At 49.5% G+C, this 19,134-nt stretch overlaps 2 protein-coding genes across 3 annotated transcripts in view; both read left to right on the forward strand.

Moving 5' to 3' along the window:
* Positions 1-8,994, forward strand: part of ZDHHC18 (zDHHC palmitoyltransferase 18) — a 52,061-nt gene extending 43,067 nt beyond the window's left edge. The window contains exon 10 of one of the 2 annotated variants that reach the window (XR_013348442.1): positions 8,362-8,429. Coding sequence is in view for 1 of the 2 variants with exons in the window: in XM_077838132.1 (XP_077694258.1) it covers positions 8,362-8,616 (255 nt within the window). In the remaining variant the exon portion in view is untranslated. Of the gene's footprint in view, positions 1-8,361 lie in introns of both variants that reach the window. The other variant, XM_077838132.1, reaches the window with a different exon arrangement.
* Positions 8,995-9,091: 97 nt separating this feature from the next.
* Positions 9,092-18,627, forward strand: LOC144277381 (T-box transcription factor T-A-like). The gene is made up of 8 exons (XM_077838138.1): positions 9,092-9,845; positions 11,810-12,074; positions 12,572-12,706; positions 14,213-14,274; positions 14,672-14,733; positions 15,491-15,670; positions 16,701-16,815; positions 17,858-18,627. The coding sequence occupies exons 1-8, from the start codon at positions 9,661-9,663 to the stop codon at positions 18,102-18,104; spliced, it is 1,251 nt and encodes a 416-aa protein (XP_077694264.1). The 5' UTR covers positions 9,092-9,660; the 3' UTR covers positions 18,105-18,627.
* Positions 18,628-19,134: the final 507 nt, after the last annotated feature.

Genomic DNA, 19,134 nt, shown 5'->3' on the forward strand with positions numbered 1-19,134 from the left:
GGCGAAAGGGTGCAATCCAGGAGGCCACAAGGCCTGGCCTAGAGAGGATGGCCAGGCTATGAGAATTGGGCAGGACTGTGGGAAGAAGCAGTGGTATGCAGCCCCCTGGAGCTGAGCAGAGGGCGTGGCAGCAGTGCTGTGTGCGTGGAGCTTGCGAGGCGTGGTACCACAGGAATGGGAAGCATCAGACCGCTTGCTGCAGTCGCTTTCAGTCCCTGAGCTGCCAGCATCTAGCCCAGAGCTGGGAAGCACTTGGAGGGCACAAACATCACCATGTAATGCCACATTGCAGGTTTCCTTTCGGCTTGCTTAGTGCTAACAGCATGCTGGGCAGGAGGGGTGTACAGGAAATGACAAGTCCATGAATGACATATAAAGCTGCTGATCTCAGCTGGGACGGGCGGGGTTAATCAGACATTGCCCCAGGGGCTACCCTTTCACACTCAGCTCTGAGCTCTTCAGAGAGACATGGCGCTTGGCTCTCTCGCCAACAGGAGTTGGTCCAATAAAAGATATTACCGCCCCCACCTCGTGTCTCTCATATCCTGGGCGCACATGGCTACAACGCTGCAAACAACCGAGCTGTTCTGGCATTTTTCTGAGGCTCCAGTTACTACAACAAACAGTCCTGACCCATGAGTGCGTCAATCAGCTCTGACGGCCTTGCACTTAAGAACCCCTTACAGAGAACCTAGTGAGTGAGCTGAAACATGGAGACAGCCTTTGTGGAAGGGGAAGCCTGGCTCTGGTGGGAGTCACTGCGAATGCCTGGCTCTGACTGATAAAAAGCCCAGTGGGTTTTATTTCAGACCAGGCAGAGTCACAATCCCAAAGGAACAGCTTCGATACTAGACGTCTAGATTCTTCTCTGACCCCATCACCAGTTTGCATGGGCTTCAGATGCAGCCATGAATCTATCCTCACAATCCCCCGGGGAGACAGGGAAGGACAATTAGCCCCTTTTTTTCAGATGGGGAAACTGAGGCAAAGACAGGGTAGAGTGACTTGCCCCAAGGTGTGCGGCAGAACTGGGACTGACTCAAGATCTCCAGTGTCCCAGTGTCTTATTCCCAAGATTCCCAGTGTCTTATTCACAAAATCTCCAGTGTCTTATTCCCAAGACTACCCCCATTCTCTTTATCTTTGGGACGTACTTGGCCCCCATTTCCACTGTATCTGACTGAGCACCCCACTGTCTGATGTATTTATCCTCACAGCATCCCGGTGAGGCAGGGCACTGCTATTAGTTCCCCATCTGCAATGGGGGGATGAGGCACAGAGAGACTCAGGGCAGGTTCACACTACGGGTGCGCCAGCAGCCTGGCTCGTTTTTCAGCTGCACTGCCGGAGTGGAGACACTGCCAGCAGCAATGGCAGGGGTTTTTCTTCTGCGGTAGGAAATCCTCCTCCCTGAGTAGCAGTAACTATACTGCGGGAAGAATTCTTCTGCTGACGTAGCCGCATCTCCACTGCAGTCGGGTCAGCATAGCTCCAGTGCTCGGGGAGGTGAATTTTCACACCCCTCAGCACTATAGTTATGTCGATCTAACTTTTAAGTATAGACCAGGCCTACGTGACTTGCCCAAGGAGTCTGTGGTGGAGCAGGGTCTCCTGAGTGCCAGAATAGCACGCTAACCACTGGGCCACTGTCCCCATTTTGACTAAAAATACCCCTGCAAAACAGACTGTAGAATAAGTCCCAGCCCCTTTCTTCTGCTCACCTTCCACCTTCCCTCCATTCAGACACCAATTGCTTAGACTGCCTCGCTACTGGCTGGGATCGGCTTCTCCACATCCTGCCCTAAACTGATAAGCAGTGTTGCTGCCTGCTCTTACACAGCTGCTATGTTCTGCCCCAGAGGCAGCTGCCTTTCATTGGCAGATAGAAGCAACTTCTACATATAGTAAAGCTCCCTAGCAAAGAATGAAAGACAGCATGTAATTTAGAGAGACAAGGTGGGTGAGGGAATATCTTTGATTGGACCAACTTCTGTTAATGAAAGAGACAAGCTTTTGAGCAACACAGAGCTCTTCTTCAGGTTTCTGAGCTGAAGAAGAGCTCTGTGTAGCTCGAAAGCTCATCTCTTTCATCATCAGAAGTTGGCCCAGTCAAAGATACTGCCTCACCCATCTTGTCTCTCTCATATCCTGGGACCAACATGGCTACAACAACACTGCAAAAAACATGTAATTTAGTCAGCTCTGCTCCCTGTAAGCAAACTGTTCTGAATTAATTATTGTTTGCAGTGTTGCAGCCATGTAAGTCTGAGGGAATATCTTTCATTTGATGTCACTTGTCTCTCTAAATTAATTACATCATCTTTGTTCCAAATCAGATCTTGTTTCCTTGCCTTCTCCACAACAGCAGAAATCACCAGCCCGGAAAGAGGGATCTTAGTATTAAACCGTAAATTAAGGTGACCAAATAGCAAGTGTAAAATATCAGGACAGGGGATTTGGGGTAATAGGTGCCTATATAAGAAAAAGCCCCCAAAATTGGGACTGTTCCTATAAAACCAGGACATCTGGTCACCCTGCCGTAAATAGTTGGAGGGTGCTATGCAGCAGGAATGGGATCTGGAGCTTCTGGAAGGCCAGACTGCATGCAGGGCAGAGCCTCTAGCCTGAGCAGTCTTTGAAGGTGGCCTTTGTGTGGCTGATGTCAAGGTGGCTGATTGTGGGTCAGTAAAAGGCAGCTCTGGATGGTCCTGGCAGGAAGCAGCCCCAGGCCCAGCTGCAGGAGGCCTATTGTCTCCACCTGTTAACACTACAGGAAAGGGAGGGTGTTATCTCTTTCTGCCCTTCCCCCTTCAACGCTGGGAATGTTTCCCATCCCTCCTCCAACCCAGGCTCTAGCACAGCAAAAGGCCAGGACTCATTCTCATAGGTCCAGGATGCTCAGCTGTCATTGTGCCTGAGGGTGGAAGGCGGAAGGAAATTACCCAGGGGGTCTTCTGAGCCGGTGACTGGGGAACAGGAAGGTGGGAGGCCAGGGGACGGGGTTTGGAGCTCAGCTGGACTGGTAGCTGTCACAAAGCCCTCCAAGCCTCTCTTCCTCCCCTCCCAGAAGCAAACCCATCCGGAGGGAGGGAGGCTGCCACTTCTTTCCCATTGGAGGTTGCACTAGAGATTTTAAACATAAGCCACCTCCTACACACAACCTGCTTTGTTGACTCATGACCCCTGTTATACTAATCAACCAATCCACTTTGGTACCCTAAAGACAACATCTCCTTGTGCACTGTGCCCTGGTGCTTTAACATACACAGCCTGCCCTCACTCTCCTATTATAAGAGAACCAGTTGGGCTGAACACAAGCAGCAGCCTGTAGATGAGTGAGGCATGGGGTCCTCACTTTTTCTTTTGCTGTAAAGATTGCCCAGTTCTCTCGTGATTTTAATCAAGGGGTTCTGTGATACTTGGTGTTTTGCAGAAAGCCCCAGCTCCTGGAGCCAGGTGATTCTGTGAGATTCTCAAGCTTTCATTAACAACAGAAGTCTCTTGTCCTCATGGCTGTGGAGAAAGGCTGTGACCATGGCCTGGGTGCAGCCTAAAGCAGTGGTTTTCAAACTTTTTTTCTGGTGACCCAGTTGAAGAAAATTGTTGATGCTCACAACCCAGTGGGGCGGGGGATGAGAGGTTTGGGGTGTGAGAGGGGCTCAGGGCTGGGACAGAGGGTTGGGGTGCAGGGGTTCAGAATGTGAGAGGGGGCTTTGGGCTGGGGCAGGGGATTGGGGTGCTGGAGGGGGTCAGGGCTTTGGGCTGGGGATGCAGGATCTGGGGTGGGGCTGGGGATGAGGGGTTTGGGGTGTTGGAAGGGGCTCCGGGTTTGGGGCAAGGGATTGGGCCGCAGGGTTGCTAAGGCAGGCTTCGTGCCTGTCCTGGCACCGCGGACCGCGCTGCACCCCAGAAGTAGCCAGCAGCAGGTCCGGCTCCTAGGTGGAGGCACGCAAGCGGCTCTGCGTGGCTCTCAATTGCAGGCACCACCACCCCCAGTTCCCATTGGCTGTGTGGCCAATGGGATTGCAGAGCTGTTGCTCGGGGCAGGGGCAGTGCGCAGAGCCCCATGGCCCCCCCCGGCCTAGGAGCCAGACCTGCTGCTGGCTGCTTCCGGGGCGCAGCACGGTGTCGGAACAGGTAGGGATTAGCCTGCCTTAGCAGGGCAGCACCACTGACGGGACTTTTAACGGTCTGGTCGGCAGTGCTGACCATAGCCGCCGTGACCCAGTGTCTTACATTCTGCGACCCCGCACTGGGTTGCGACCCGCAGTTTGAAAACCACTGGCCAAGGCTCAGAGACCAGAAGGCAAAGAAAAAGAACCAATTTTAAAAAAAACCCTCATGATTTTTGAATGCTTGGGCCAGCAATGCTGCCTGCTGTATGAGCACCCCGAACACTAAGGAGCTGCACGTCTACAGGAGAGAGCATTTCCTGTGTAGACCTGCCCTAAGGGGATACAGACATCACTGCTGAGGTGGAGCTCAGCCCAAACCCCAGAAACTGCTACACATGTCTGCTGGGTCTGCTCCAGCTGCTCCTCCTTAGAAGGACAAGGGGAAGGTGTGGTCTTAGGATCTAGATCCAGTTCCACTCCCCACTCCCATGTCCTTTTAATGCCGAGCAGCTGCAGCTGGCAGTCAGCCTAGCTCCTTCCCAGCACAGAGCTGGCTGCCATGTTTAGAGGCTCTTGGGGAACTGAACACAGAGGGAGTTGTGGGACATCCCTGCAGCCTTCAGGTTAAGAATCTGTGATCTACCCTGCTCAGGGTCACCATTATTTCCAGTCACTTTCACTACCTGTTTGCACTAGGCCAGTGCTGTTGTGTTTGGGCAGCCAAACTTGCAGGGGCATGTTTACATTCAAACAGAAAATTGATCTCAATTTAAACATAAAAGTTAATTTCACGGACACACTTCTATTCCCACTGGGAACTGGCTCTGGATACTTGTGTGTGTCACACATACGCCCCTGTCCTGTGGACTTGCATGTTCTCAGTCACTTTCTTGTGAGATTTGGGACCATGAAGCGTAAAGGAAAAGGAGTTGCGGGGATGGGGAAAGATCTGCAAACTTGATCAATCCTCAGACAGGCTGAAGGTTCAGGTTTGGGTCAGATCTCATTTTATCCCAACTGATTTGCCAGGAAAGGGAGTACTTGTGGCACCTTAGATCACTTTAGAGAAGCTATTAGCAGCAGGAGAGTAGGGGGGGAGAAAACCTTTTGTAGTGATAAACACCCATTTTTTCATGGTTTGTGTGTATAAAAACATCTTTTGTATTTTCCACAGTATGCATCCGATGAAGTGAGCTGTAGCTCACGAAAGCTTATGCTCAAATAAATTGGTTAGTCTCTAAGGTGCCACAAGTCCTCCTTTTCTTTTTGTGAATACAGACTAACACGGCTGTTACTCTGAAACCTGATTTGCCAGGGTGCAGCTGAAACAGAAATGACCATCTGGGGCCCCACTGTCATGCATAGACTTGATCATTCAAGAGAAACCTCCCCCTCCCACAGTGGGAGATGATATCTCATTGGGTCCAGATCTCTCCCAAATACCCCTGGTGGGGGGACATGACTGAGTGGCCACTCACAATAAGAGGTCTCCACTGCAGCTCATCCAGAACCCCACCAATCCTTGCCCCAGTGTTCTCCCACCCCGTATGGAAGCCTGAGCTAAGCTGAGCTGGTGGCTTTGATCAGCTCGCACTGTGAATGGTGTGAGAGGTTTCTCAGCTCTCTAGTGCAATTCTCAGCACCAGCGTGCTGGAGATTAGGCTATTCTCACCCGGCCCTCAGTGACTTTGAGTCACTCCAGGCAGAAAATCTCACTCCTTGCCCTGTACCAGCTCCCAGTGGCTTGTTAATCTGCATGCCAGAGCATCGTCCGTTGTCTCCAGATGAGCCCCAGCAGAGGTTATTTGTCCTGTGAGAATCTGATCTGTTGTTAATTCTCTTCATCCTCTGAAAGGTGGGGGGTGATTAGGCAGAGAGATCCAGGTTTCCTGGGTCCCACATGGAAATGGTGGGGAGAAGAAGAGAGGCAGGAAACATCCCTGGCCCCCATTCAGCCCTGTGGGTGGGAAGGCTGAGATGCCTTTCAAGCAGTTTCTGTATCCATAATGCACAGCAGGCGGGGAGCCAGCAGGCTGACCGGCAGGGAGAAATCAGGCAGGTGTTGTGGGCACACAAGCAGAAGCAATGGATGGGAAGTTCTGCACCACCACATGCTGCTGTGTCTCACTGATTGCTCCTCTGGGTGGCACTGGATGTCATCCAGGCTTGAGGCCAACGGAAACATCTCTCTCACATGGCATCACGCAGCTGATCAGGTGCATCATTTTTTCTCCCACCTACTTCCAAAGCATCAAGTAGTGGCCACGGTTGGAGGCAAGACACCCAACTCGATGGGTCATTGGCTAGATCCTCTCTTGCGGGCCCCATGTTTGAACATACTAGAGACGGACTCAAGCCAGATGCTTTCAATCTGGATTTGCAACCCCCTTCCTCCATGCTCCACAGTACAGGGGGTGGGGACATGAGGCTTGAGGCTGCTAAGGGGAAATGCAGAAGAGCTTAAAAGGTGGGTGGGACAAATGAATGAATAAAGTCATCTGCAGTGTAAAGAACAGAGATCAGATGGAAAAGACTCACCAGGTCACTGATTGAGGGGAAAGGAATTAGAATCTACTTCCGACAGGGCTCCATTTAGCTGCATGCTAAGTGCATTTTCGTTATGAACTTTGAGACGGACTTAATAAATTCAGCATGACCAAGACCTGGGCTCCTGATTCATTGTTTTCATATGTGCTGCCCTCCCTCTCCAGCCACCATCCCAAGCTGAATATTTGCTAAGACTCCATGACACATGAGCCAACGTCCCGGCCCCCATGTCCAGTACCCTGCAATATTTCACATATGGGTGATGATGGATCACTGCCGCTGTTCAGGCACCTCTTTAACTCCTCGGACGTCATTGCACCCAGTGAGAGCACAAGGCGAGACCAAGCAAAACACAACAGAGGAAACTAAAATTGTAAAGGCACTGGGCTGGGAGCCAGGAGATGAGAGTTCAATTCTTGTCTTTGCCATATACTCCTTGTGTGATGCTGAACAAGTCACTTATGCTCAGATTTTCAACGATGCTTTAAGGGATTTGGACACTCAGGTATCCAAATCCTCTAGGCAGGTTTTAAAATGTCAGCCTTAATCTCTCTTGGCTTCAGTTGCCCATCTGTAAAAATGGGGTAATAATCATGTTTGGGTCCCCAGGCAATTTCCCTGCTTGCTATCTCTTTACCCTGGCCCTGCAGGCTGCAAAGCAAAGTTTGGAAGGAAGCTGGCATTTCCTCACTGCCTGGTTCTCCTGACAGGACCCACCACGTATTACAAAAACTTCACACTCTGATGGAAGAAACGTTAGGCACAAAGCAAAACTAAATGGCTGCCAATATCCTGAAACAGAATCCATCCATCTAACCCTCCACAGTGTGGACCCTGCATCATCATCTCACTTCTCCAGAAGCTCAAGCTACTTAAGTGTTAAAAATCCCAGCTCCCCAGCCCAAGGGCAAACACACACATTTCACTGGCCTGCAGAAAAGCCAGCATGCCAGCTCTGTGCCTGCAAACAGAGCAGACAGAGGAAAAATCCCCCAGAGTCCTCAAAAAGATTAGAATAGGACCATCCTAGGAGAGCAATCCCATGTCATTCCTACGCACTAACCATGTCTCAGTCAGACATGGACCTGATCCCACATTCTGGACAAAACCAGTCACATCCAAGCTTCATAACTTGGGCGTTTCTATAAAGGGAAACCCAAATTCAAACACTCTCCAACTCTGCTTTGGATCCAAATACGGCTGCTCTGGCCCATCTCTGCAATTCACTTTACAGAGCCCTTGGAGACAGCGAGGGCTCAGGGAACATTGCTCAACAGCAGGCCGTATAAAATCAACTGCGTTCGAGTTACAATGCCAGCAAGCAGCTGAGTTTCCCATGTCTGCGCCTGCTGGTGCTCCAGACAGACTTGATAGGGAGAACATTTTACGTCCCAACAGGTGTGGTCTAGTGGTTAGAGCCAGAGGGTGGGAGCCAAGAGAGCTGAATTCTGTTCCTAATGTGCTGTGTGATCACTGTGCCTCAGTTTCCCCATCTGGATGATACTATATTTATCATATACTATCCCCCACAGGGATACTGTGAGGATAAATACATTGCTTGTGAGATGCTCAGGTACTCCAGAGATGGGGGCCATCTACGTGCCTAGGCAGAGGGTATTTACCGATCTCACAGTGGGGTTGTGACGCTTCGTTAGGTTAATATTTCTACAAGTATTATTTATTATTCCTATTGTGATAGTGCCTAGGAGCCCCACTCATGGACCAAAGCTCCATTGTCCTGAGCGCTGCACAGACACCGAACAACAAGACAGACCCCGCCCCGAGAGCTGACCATCTACGTTGTGAGCTTCGTTACTTTGAAAACACAAAGGGCTACAGAAGTAGAAGTATCCTTTTCTCTGCAGAGCAATCCAGGCACCAGGGCCTCAGCCCCACTGCAATAAGGAGGTGGGGTGCACCTGGGGTGTTTGGGTTACAAGTACCGGGGCCCTAGCTGGTCACTGGTGTCTAGCAACAACTTTATACCTCCAGGCAAGGCCTTGTCCAGACTAGCCACACATGCAAAGTGGGATTTTAACACTTTTACTCAGCACTAACGTCGGGCCCCTTGCGCGTTTAGTCAAGCAACTAGACCTGAGCCAAGCCTTTGTGTGGGTGTGCACTGGGACTGAAGCATGTGCTCTGCTGAATCGGGGCCTTAAACAGGATTGTTACTGCCATTGGAGCAGGAAAAGGCAGTGATTCCCCCCCCTTAACTTGCTCTAAGCACTCAGTCACTGCCCAGCTGGGGCAAGCAGCAGTTCGCCCCTTGCTATATTTTTCTGTGGCAATTTGCTACATATATTTGCCAATGTGATATTGAGACTTTTGCACAGTTTTGTCCTTCCTCCCCACCCTCCAGGGATTTCACAGGGGAAAGGGAGATGCTGGGGCAGAGGGGGGCAGGTGAGGGAGGGGTGGAAGGGGCTACAGCATTCCCCACCTCTCAAAGCTAATAGTTTCCTCGCTTGAAGACTCCCTCGGATGGTTTGTTAGAGGGACTGCCTTTTCCTGGACGAAAGATGCTCAGCAGTCAATGGCAGTGCAATCTCTTCCCCTGACCCCTGAACCTGGGGAAGCAGTGGGTCCAGGGACAGGATGGATTTGACAGAACCCATCTCCAGAGCAGGGAGATAGATTGGGTTTCCCACTGAGTTTCACATAGACATGAAAGCTTCTCCCCCTCCAGATGAGAGGAGAGCATAGTGACCAGCCATACCTCCCGCTCCCTCCCCAGGCTGGCCAATCACCTCCTCATCTCTCTGGGAGGGGGCACCAGCTAGCTCTTTTTAGCCAATGAGAAAGGAATCCTCCCCCCCCAAGCCTCCACAAGTCCTGCTGAGGGGGGCGGGGAGGAGAGGTTTAAAATCCCAGAAGTATCTCCATCCCCTTCCCAGTGAGTCCCAATGACAAGCAGGTCTGGGCCTGATGCTAGGTGCTGGGCTCCAGGGCTTTGCGGTGGGATTCCCAGAGGGAGGCAGAGAGGAAGCCAGACACCATGAGCTCGGTCCCCAGCCACCAGTGGCTGGACCATGTCTTCAGTGCGGTGGAGAGTGAGTTGGAAATGGGCCCTGAGAAAGAGGATGTCTCGGAGAGGGAGATCAAGGTGGTGCTGGAGGAGAAAGAGCTGTGGATGAACTTTAAGGAGCTCACCAATGAGATGATAGTCACCAAAACTGGCCGGTGAGTGCAAAGAATTCTCTCTACCCCTCCTCTGAGCTGTCTGGAGGTAGCCTCTCCTTCCACCCCTCTATCTACCTCCCTTAAGTATCTTTAAGATGCCCATCACCAGTGCCTCCAGGCACCAGATACATACATTTACCCAACTGATCCACCAGGACCCTGTTCTCCTCCTAGCCCCCCTTTACGCTGCTCTTGTCTCCAGGAAGGTGCCACTGGTTGTTTTCTGGCTCTGAGCTCCTTGTGGCATGATCACCAGACATGGGGGGCTGGGAGGGGAGGCCTCTCCCCCCCACCATTGGGGGTAGGGGCCAAGGTCTAGGAAGCACCCTTATTTTGAATCCATAGGGTTTTAGCGGAGTTGCATAGCTACATTTGTCTGATTCATACAAATTCCCCATCAGGGGCTTTGCTTTACCTGGGCTGTAAATAGCACAGAGTCTTTGTGCTGGCCCTCTGCACAAGGATGAATTTCACCTGAGCGATACGGAGACCGAGAGCTGCTGCAGAGAAGATGGCTCTGATAGATTCTGTTGCTGGGACAGTTATGTAGGCAGGTGGCGAGGACTCAGAATTTACAAACTGGGGTGTTCCCGCCGGCCCCACCATCCAAGAATGATCAAGGAAAACGGTAACAGGCTGATCACTTTGATCTGATGGGAGGTGAATTAAAAATGGTCAGTAGTTTCCCCTCCCAGTTACGGGAATGGGAGAGACTAGTCTGTTTGGTTTGAAAAGGAAGAAAACTGATGGCAAACAGATCAGTTTATATTAAAATGAAAACGAAGGTACTGCCCCTACTTACTCTGAAACTAGCAGTTACCAGGAAGGTTTAACAGCCGTGTTAGTCTGTATTTGCAAAAAGAAAAGGAGGACTTGTGGCACCTTAGAGACTAACCAATTTATTTGAGCATAAGCTTTCGTGAGCTACAGCTCACTTCATGGGATGCATACTGTGGAAAGTGTAGAAGATCTTTTTATACACATGAAGCATGAAAAAAATACCTCCCCCACTCCACTCTCCTGCTGGTAATAGCTTATCTAAAGTGACCACTCTCCTTACAATGACAGGTTTCAGAGTAACAGCCGTGTTAGTCTGTATTCGCAAAAAGAAAAGAATTATAACATTCATAAACCAGTTGGAGAACATTTCAATCTCTCTGGTCACGCGATTACAGACATGAAAGTTGCGATATTACAACAAAAAAACTTCAAATCCAGACTCCAGCGAGAAACTGTTGAATTGGAATTCATTTGCAAATTGGATACAATTAACTTAGGCTTGAATAGAGACTGGGAGTGGCTAAGTCATTATGCAAGGTAATTTCCCCTTGTTTTTTCCTACTCCCCCCCTCCTCAGACATTCTTGTTAAACCCTGGATTTGTGCTGGAAATGGCCCACCTTGATTATCATATGCATTGTAAGGAGAGTGGTCACTTTAGATAAGCTATTACCAGCAGGAGAGTGGAGTGGGGGCAGCAGGTGAGTGGGTTTGTGTGTGGGGGGGGGTACGGGGGGTGAGAAAACCTGCATTTGTGCTGGAAATTGCCCAACTTGATTATCATACACATTGTAAGGAGAAAGAAAAGGAGGACTTGTGGCACCTTGGAGATTGGCCAGTTTATTTGAGCATGAGCTTTCGTGGGCTACAGCTCACTTTGTAGCTCACGAAAGCTTATGCTCAAGTGGATTGGTTGGTCTCTGGGGTGCCACGAGTCCTCCTTTTCTTTTTGCGATTACAGACTAACAGGCTGCTACTCTGAAACCTGAAATGCCACTGTGGGGAGAAGTTCTGTGATACAGGTGAAGGGTTAAGAAATACACTTGTTAAGGTGGCAGGAGAGAGACCAGCGCTGTAATTAAACCTGTGGCAGAAGTGGGTTTGCAATGACAGCTGAGAGGAGCGAAGCAGCCAATAAAGGTGAAGCAAACAACTAAACATCTCCTCCTCCTATCCCCTGCGTAGGAGAATGTTCCCAGTGCTGAAGGTCGGCATCTCGGGCCTGGACCCCAATTCCATGTACTCTATCCTCCTGGACTTTGTGGCTGCAGATGGGAACCGCTGGAAGTATGTCAACGGGGAGTGGATTCCTAGCGGCAAGCCTGAACCCCAGAGCCCGAGCTGCGTCTACATCCATCCCAAATCCCCCAATTTTGGGGCTCACTGGATGAAAGCCACCGTCACCTTCAGCAAAGTCAAGCTCTCCAACAAGATGAATGGAGGGGGGCAGGTAACTCTGGAAGGGGCTCACAGTAGGGTGAGGGGATAGCCAATCTTACAGCCCTCTGGAGAGCTCTAAGATACTTGCCCAAGACAGCAAGTTAAGTTTCTATTTCCCTTATCCCATGGAAACTCTTGGAGCAGCAGCATTCGCTTGTGCAGTCATTCTCTAAGGCTTCCAGTGGACAAGTTGGATTTCAGTTAGTGGCCCCAAGATGCCACTAGTTTGTCCTGAGCAAATACATACTCAAAAAGCTCACTGAGCACAGTGCAGGAGCCTAGATTAGAGAAAACTTATCGAGCAAATAGCCATGTGGTTACACCAGGCCCTATCATATTACATTATCCATGCACCTGCAGGACAGAGTGAAGGAGATACTGCAGGCATGGGATGCATGTCTCTGGCCTGCATACTGACTGCTTTTCTGGCACACTGAAAGATCAGGTCCTCAGATGATGAAGCTGAGCCTGAAGGCCACTGTTTAGTGTGTTTGTTCTGTCCCTCAGATCATGCTGAACTCCCTCCACAAGTATGAGCCCCGTGTCCACATCGTGAAGGTCGGGGGGCCTCAGAAAGCAATCAGCAGCTTTGCTTTCCCGGAGACCCAGTTTATTGCCGTCACTGCCTATCAGAACGAGGAGGTAAGTCGAATAATTATTTCCTGCAGATAAGAGTGCGCTAGGGGGTTTTATCATGAAAGGCACAGCACTGTAGATCAGAGGCATGTGGACCACTTCCCCTGCAACTGTTCCACCTCTGAGATGGAACGAGGCAGCTTTTTAACAGCACAACATTTCAAGACAAAGTGAAGAACGTATCCAACTGGAACCCTTCCAATACTTTCCAGCACAATGAACTGTTTCATTTCAATGTCCCCGTTCTGTTCCCACCATCACCTGTCTCCGAGGGCATGCCCTCCTCCCTTGGGCAGATCCAATACACTGTATGTCACTTGGAATCCACTTCCCTTTATGGTGTGTATATCATAAAGCCTCTCCCCCCACCATGCAGAGACTTGATTCACAGAGCAGGGCCTGGGAGATATCAAACTTCTGTTTGTCTCTTTCGCGCTGCTCCCCAAGCCAACGGGAGCATTCGCACTGACAGCCATGGCAACAGGGTCAAGCCTGCAGAACAGAGAACAATCCCTCACACCTGGGAGATCGGGGAAAGTGAAGTGCTAACCCTAGGCCTGGATGCTGCTGGAAACAAAGGAACGTTAGGTCTCTGCTAGTGAAAGCCAGCTCTGGAAACAACTTCTGTATCTCTGAAAGAAAAGGAGTACTTGTGGCACCTTAAAGACTAACAGCTGAAGTCCACATAAGAATTAGAGCCAAATCCAGCCCTGATTTCAATGGTATTCCCTGGGATGTAAGGCTGGGTGGAATTTGGCTCTTAATGCAATACCCTGCTCTGCCTTCCCTGGGGAAAAAATGCTGCTTCTCTTCCGTTCTTAGTTTAAAATGGCTACTAATTGGTTAGTCTCTAAGGTGCCACAAGGACTCCTTTTCTTTTTGCGAATACAGACTAACACGGCTGTTACTCTGAATACTGAGGAAGTGTTGTCTAAGGTAGAGCCTGGGGCAAGAAACCTGAGAGTTCTAATCCTGGCTCTGACACTTGGCAAGTCCCCTCCTCTATGTGTTTCAGCATCGCCACTTGTAGAAAACAGAACAGCTCTGAATCTCGGGGTGAGGGGACAGCAGGGGGGATGACGACACTATTTTGTTAACAGCTTCAATATGAGAAGCTGTTAGACAAGTGCTTATTAAAAAATAAAAACCACTAGCAGGCATGTACCACTCATGAGCAATCCTACAACGAACATGTAAATAAAAGGGAGGAAAGTTAGAACGATTCCCATTTCATGCTTCCAAGGAGTGAAGACAAGTGGATTTTAGGAATTCATGAGAAGCACCTTGATATGATCCAACATAGAAACAACAAAAGGGCCAAATTCTATTGTTATACAAATGTAGAGCCATTGTACCTTGCTTAATGTCAGAGTTAATTTCAATTTGATACCAGTGTGCCAGAGTAAGATTTGGCGGGGTGGGGAGGGGTGTTGGAGACATGAAGAAGGGTCAGGAGTGGCTGAAGGTTTATATTTAAAAAAGCTGAACTGCAACCGTCTTCTGTCATTTCAGATCACTGCCTTGAAAATTAAACATAATCCCTTTGCAAAAGCCTTCCTGGATGCCAAGGAGAGGTGAGTGGTGGCTGAGGGAGACTGAGGTCAGCTTGCATGAATCATTAGCAGTGCTTTGCCCCTCTTGCGCTCCTTTCATCTAAGTGTGTTTATAAAAGGGAATGAATTAATCTTCACAACACCCTTGTGAGCAACTGTCTCCATTTTACAGATAGGAAAACTGAAGCCCAGGAAAAAAACTCACTCAAAACCACACCAGTACCTCAGTGGCAGAGCCCAGAGATCCCACCTCACTTCCCCGCTCTAACCACTCTGCTCCCCCTAAAGCAGCTGGGAGTCAGGATGGCAACTGGCTGTATGGCACTGCTTAAAGGGATCCTGTAAATGAACTCTATTTAATGAATGCCTGACATTGGTTAACTGGAGACTTTATTCCCTCTCTATACTCTCCATGTAGGTGCGAGTCCAAAGACGTTCTGGACCCCAGCAACGAAGCTCATCAGTCTGGCTATTCACAGCGTGAGACTTCCTCTTTTCTGACTGATCTCTGGGACACTAGGACATGAACACACAAAAGGCCCAATCCTGAAGAGCACTGAGGCCTAGATCCCCCCAAGGGTATTTAGATTCCTAACTCATTTCAATAGATGTTAGGAGTCTAAAAACCTTTGAGGAGCAGGGCCTGAGTGCCTCAACTCCCCCTGGAGTCAGTGAGTGCTCAGGACATTCACAGGACCACACCCTACCAGCATTTACAACACTTTCAAACTGGAGTCTCAGGTTCCTTAGCCCCTCACTGCTGCACTGGAAACAGGTTCAGGTGAGGGATGAAGAGTCCATGGTTTGTATGATCTCCAAATGGAGCCAACAGGACCTCGCATTGTTGAGATGTGAAATTCTCTCAGGCTCCGATTCCCAATGCTGACCTATAACAGGTATCTGATTTGGTGTCCGTCTCTTGCAACAAGCCTAAAAGTTAGAGACCACCATTTAAAATACCGCCATCGTCATTTCTTGACATTCTAGAGACTATGGGTAGCATTTTCAAAAGCAGCGAAGTGACCTCGGCTCCCAAGTCCAATTGAAAACCAATTAGACTCTGGCTACTACATGACTTAGGAACTTCTGAAAATGCGCCCCTTGTTTCCATGGTTTTGTATTTCTGATATTGCTCGTTTCCAGCCCAGCTCTGTGCCATGCCTTTGGACAGATCTCTGACAGGGATGCTAGCTGCCTAAAGAGCCTTGAGTTACCTTTGACTGTTTTCCTTTCGCAGTTGGGGGTTGGTTTCTGCCAGGCACCAGCTCTTTTTGTTCCTCTCCTGCCCAGTCTGCGTTCTCAGGCAGTCCTGGCCTCTCGTCTGGCCACAGCTCATACTGCGAGACACACTCCAGCCTGCGGAACCAGAGGGCCTCCCCTTATCCGAACCCATACAGCCAGATCAACGCCTCACCGAGTAAGGACACCCCAACCACATTCATCTTCCCTACTCTGGACTGGCCCAAGACTTGGGCTGCCTATGAAGTTAACTGCAGGACTCAATGCAGAGAGCGGGGCAGGGGAAAGAGAATTGTCCTTTAAACAGATGGAGCACATTATTAAATTGTTCCCTTAGGGGTGGCTTTTCAGAGGTGCTGAGCCACAACAGCTCTGACTTCAGCTGGAGTTGTGGGTGCTTAGCACCTGCTGGAAATCAGACCCTCATTGCCCAGCAGAGGCATCACCACAGCTGCCTTCACCCTTGGATACCCTCAGGGTAGAAAGGCCCATCTCCACCGATGAGAGTGAGCACCCAGGCCTGCTCCTCTCTGGGTAAGGGGGGGCCTGCTGCATGGAGTCCTGTCCAGTGCGGGTGCACAACTAGAGCTTGCTGCCAAACAATGCAAAACAGAATCGGGCCGCTACTTGACAATCACTTCTATGCTCCACCCAGAGACAGCTGGATTTCAGTATTGGGGGAAGTCTTTCTATATAGCATTTGTAAAGGGCGTAGACAAAAATCTCATTTAATCTCAGTCTGTGCTACTGATCTGGCATCTATTACTGTAGCATTTGAGCACAAATGGGGAACTGAGGTACAGAGAGGCTAAGTGACTTGCCAAAGGTCTCACAGGAAGTCTGTGGCAGAGCAGGGAATTTAACCCAAGTCTCCCGATTCCCAGGCTACTGCTCTAATCACTAGTCCAGGGGTTCTTAAAATGGGGGTTGTGACCCCTTAGAGGGTCACTAGATTATGTGGGGGTTTGCGAGCTGTCAGCTTCCACCCCCAAACCCCACTTTGCCTCCAGCATTTATAATAGTGTTAAATTAAAAAGTGTTTTTAATTTATGGGGGTGAGTGGGGGGGGGGTCGCATTCATAGGCTTGCTGCGTGAAAGGAGTCACCAATACAAAAGTTTGAGAACCACTGCACCAGGCGATCCTTCCTTTCTTTATTATTGTGTGTCACCATTTGCTCTACGTCCAAATAATCTATTTTTGCTTTAGCTAATTATGCAGATAACTCCACGGGCCTCTCCATGGTGCCTGCCCCTGACAGCTGGCCTGGCCGGAGTCTCTCCAGCTCTATGGGGGTTCTACCCAGCACTTCCTCTACCACAAGGTATGGCACAGACTTGGATCCTTTCTTCAAAGGGGGAGAGCGCTTTTATTCCTAGACTAAAGAATTAAGGAAGCTAAGTGGGGTTAATGTCCAGTGGTAGCTGGTTTCACACCCTGATTTTAACCACATGGAGAGGGAACATGGTGTCTCAGTTTAGTCCTTAGCCGAACTTTACCTGCATCAGGACACTGAGCACATTGTCCTCTCTATATGTTTAGGGTTAGAATGAGCCTGACAGCTCAGAGCGGAGGAGCTTTGGCAGTGCCCAGGGGATGGTAATGACTGAGGAAAGCAGGTACTCAGGAGATATCGGCTGAGGTTTACTGATAGGTGTAAGAGGGCTCACGACTGGAGTAGCATGGACCGGTGCAGGTAGAGGGGGCAGCAATGCAGAAATTGAGGGTGTAAATCAAGCACAGCTGTGTCTGCAGGGGTAGATTTGCACAGCATTTAGGGGAGTGAACACCAGGTGAATGGAGAATCAAGACAGCAGGTAGGCTGCAAGCTAAACTCTTAGCCTGTTGCTAAAGAGGTACAATTTTTTTCTCCCCACCTAGAATTTGCTTTGTAGGGAAGGACAAAGGCAGGAGGTGAAGCTCCCTACTCTCCCCTGCCAAAGATGTGAGGAGGGAGTTTTGCAGGAGGGGCACCCCTCACCCTGAAGGGGGCTTGTCTCCTCTACAAGAGCTACCTCATCAAGGGCTTAGTGAAAATGTGTAGCGCAGAGGGACCCTACCCGCGTTATATTTATGCCATAAGCCTTGGGCATGTCTCCAGAGGGGTTACATGACCTAGTTACAACACAGTTATGTTCTGCCCACATTGCAAATTTTAACCAGTCTCCTGATAAGCCTGTGGTGCAGTTACAGATGGGCTGTAAGTGCATTCATAAGCCTTAGTCTCATCCCGTTTCCTCACAGCTGAATGACTTTGAGCATGGAGGAGTGTATCAGAATAAGGACGCCAAGGAGAGGAAAGACCAGCTGCACTACTGGAAGTGAGTGAGATAAGCCATGATGGTAACTCTCTTTTCACCTTACAGTCAATATCCCAGCCTGTGGTCCGTCACCAGCAACTCTATCAGTCCTGCTCCGCAGTCCAGCTCCAACCCCCAGTTCCTGAGAGGATCTTCGGTTTCTTATAGCAGCTTGGCCTCTGCTATATCAGCCCCCTCCACATCCCCAGTCTACAACAATGCTCTGGCAGAGGTGCCCTCGAGTGATGGTCAGTGTGACTCCGCTATCCCCCGTCTGGCATCCACTTGGGCAACAGTCACTCAGACTTACTGACACTGAGAAGCTGCCCTCTTCCATCTTCAAAAACAACTGGAAAGAAGCTGGCAGAGGGCAAAGAAAGGGGCAGCTGCACAATGGTGTGAACCTCTCTACTCTCACAGAACATAGCTGATTGCATAGTCCTACAAGATGAGAACATGTCTAAGAACCTCCACTGTTTAAAGGCTGTGGCATAAGATGGAAGACAGACTCTTATAGAGCAACCAGAGGATGATACAGGTGGTAATCTGTGCTCAGCAGCACTAGGGCATATCTCCAAGGAGAGATTTAGCTTTCCAAACTATGGGGGTAAAGCTAAGAAGAAAGATGCAACCTGTCCGACTCTCAGGATGGTGGAGCAAATGAATGCTGTCTTGTAGAGCGCATGTCCCAGCATAACAAACGTCCAGCCAGTCAGCATGTTATCACTTGCACATAGGAGACCCAAATAAAGGAAATAAGATCTTCAAATGTATGGGCCAAGATCTTGAAAAGCTGTGTATTATTTATAGAACTTCACTTGTAAATAAACCTTTCTGAAAACTAAGTGTTGTTTGCCTTTTGCTGAAGATTGAAACCCTCCAAGAGTTCTTACAGATTTAAGTGCTGATAAGGGGGTTTGGAGCAGGTATAAATTTTTGGAATAAGGCATCCTGGCTGTAAGAAATCACGCTCTCAATTTACCATCTTCCTGCTCCTCCCTTATGGAAGTTGATCTCAGATACCAAGACTGCTTCCTCCAAATTAAGCAGCCGACCGCATGTGTTCCCAGAAGTTTGGCAAACCCTCTACTAAGACTAACTATAGGGCAAACCTCAAACTTTAATAGAGAGACTCATCCACACACATAATAAGCCATTGGCCTATTGTGACCGATCATTACAGCCCCTTCCTCTACAGATTCCACTACCTCTGCTCTCAAAGCTCCTCAAAATGTGTGTATGAGCCTGTTATTCAAATCCTTCCCAGATCCTACTGGAAAACCAACCCGGAGAGAGGGGGGGGCACACAACCAAACACCCAACAAAACAATATAATGTCATAA

Source organism: Eretmochelys imbricata, chromosome 19 (assembly GCF_965152235.1).
Source record: "Eretmochelys imbricata isolate rEreImb1 chromosome 19, rEreImb1.hap1, whole genome shotgun sequence".
Classification (NCBI taxonomy): Eukaryota; Metazoa; Chordata; order Testudines; family Cheloniidae; genus Eretmochelys; species Eretmochelys imbricata.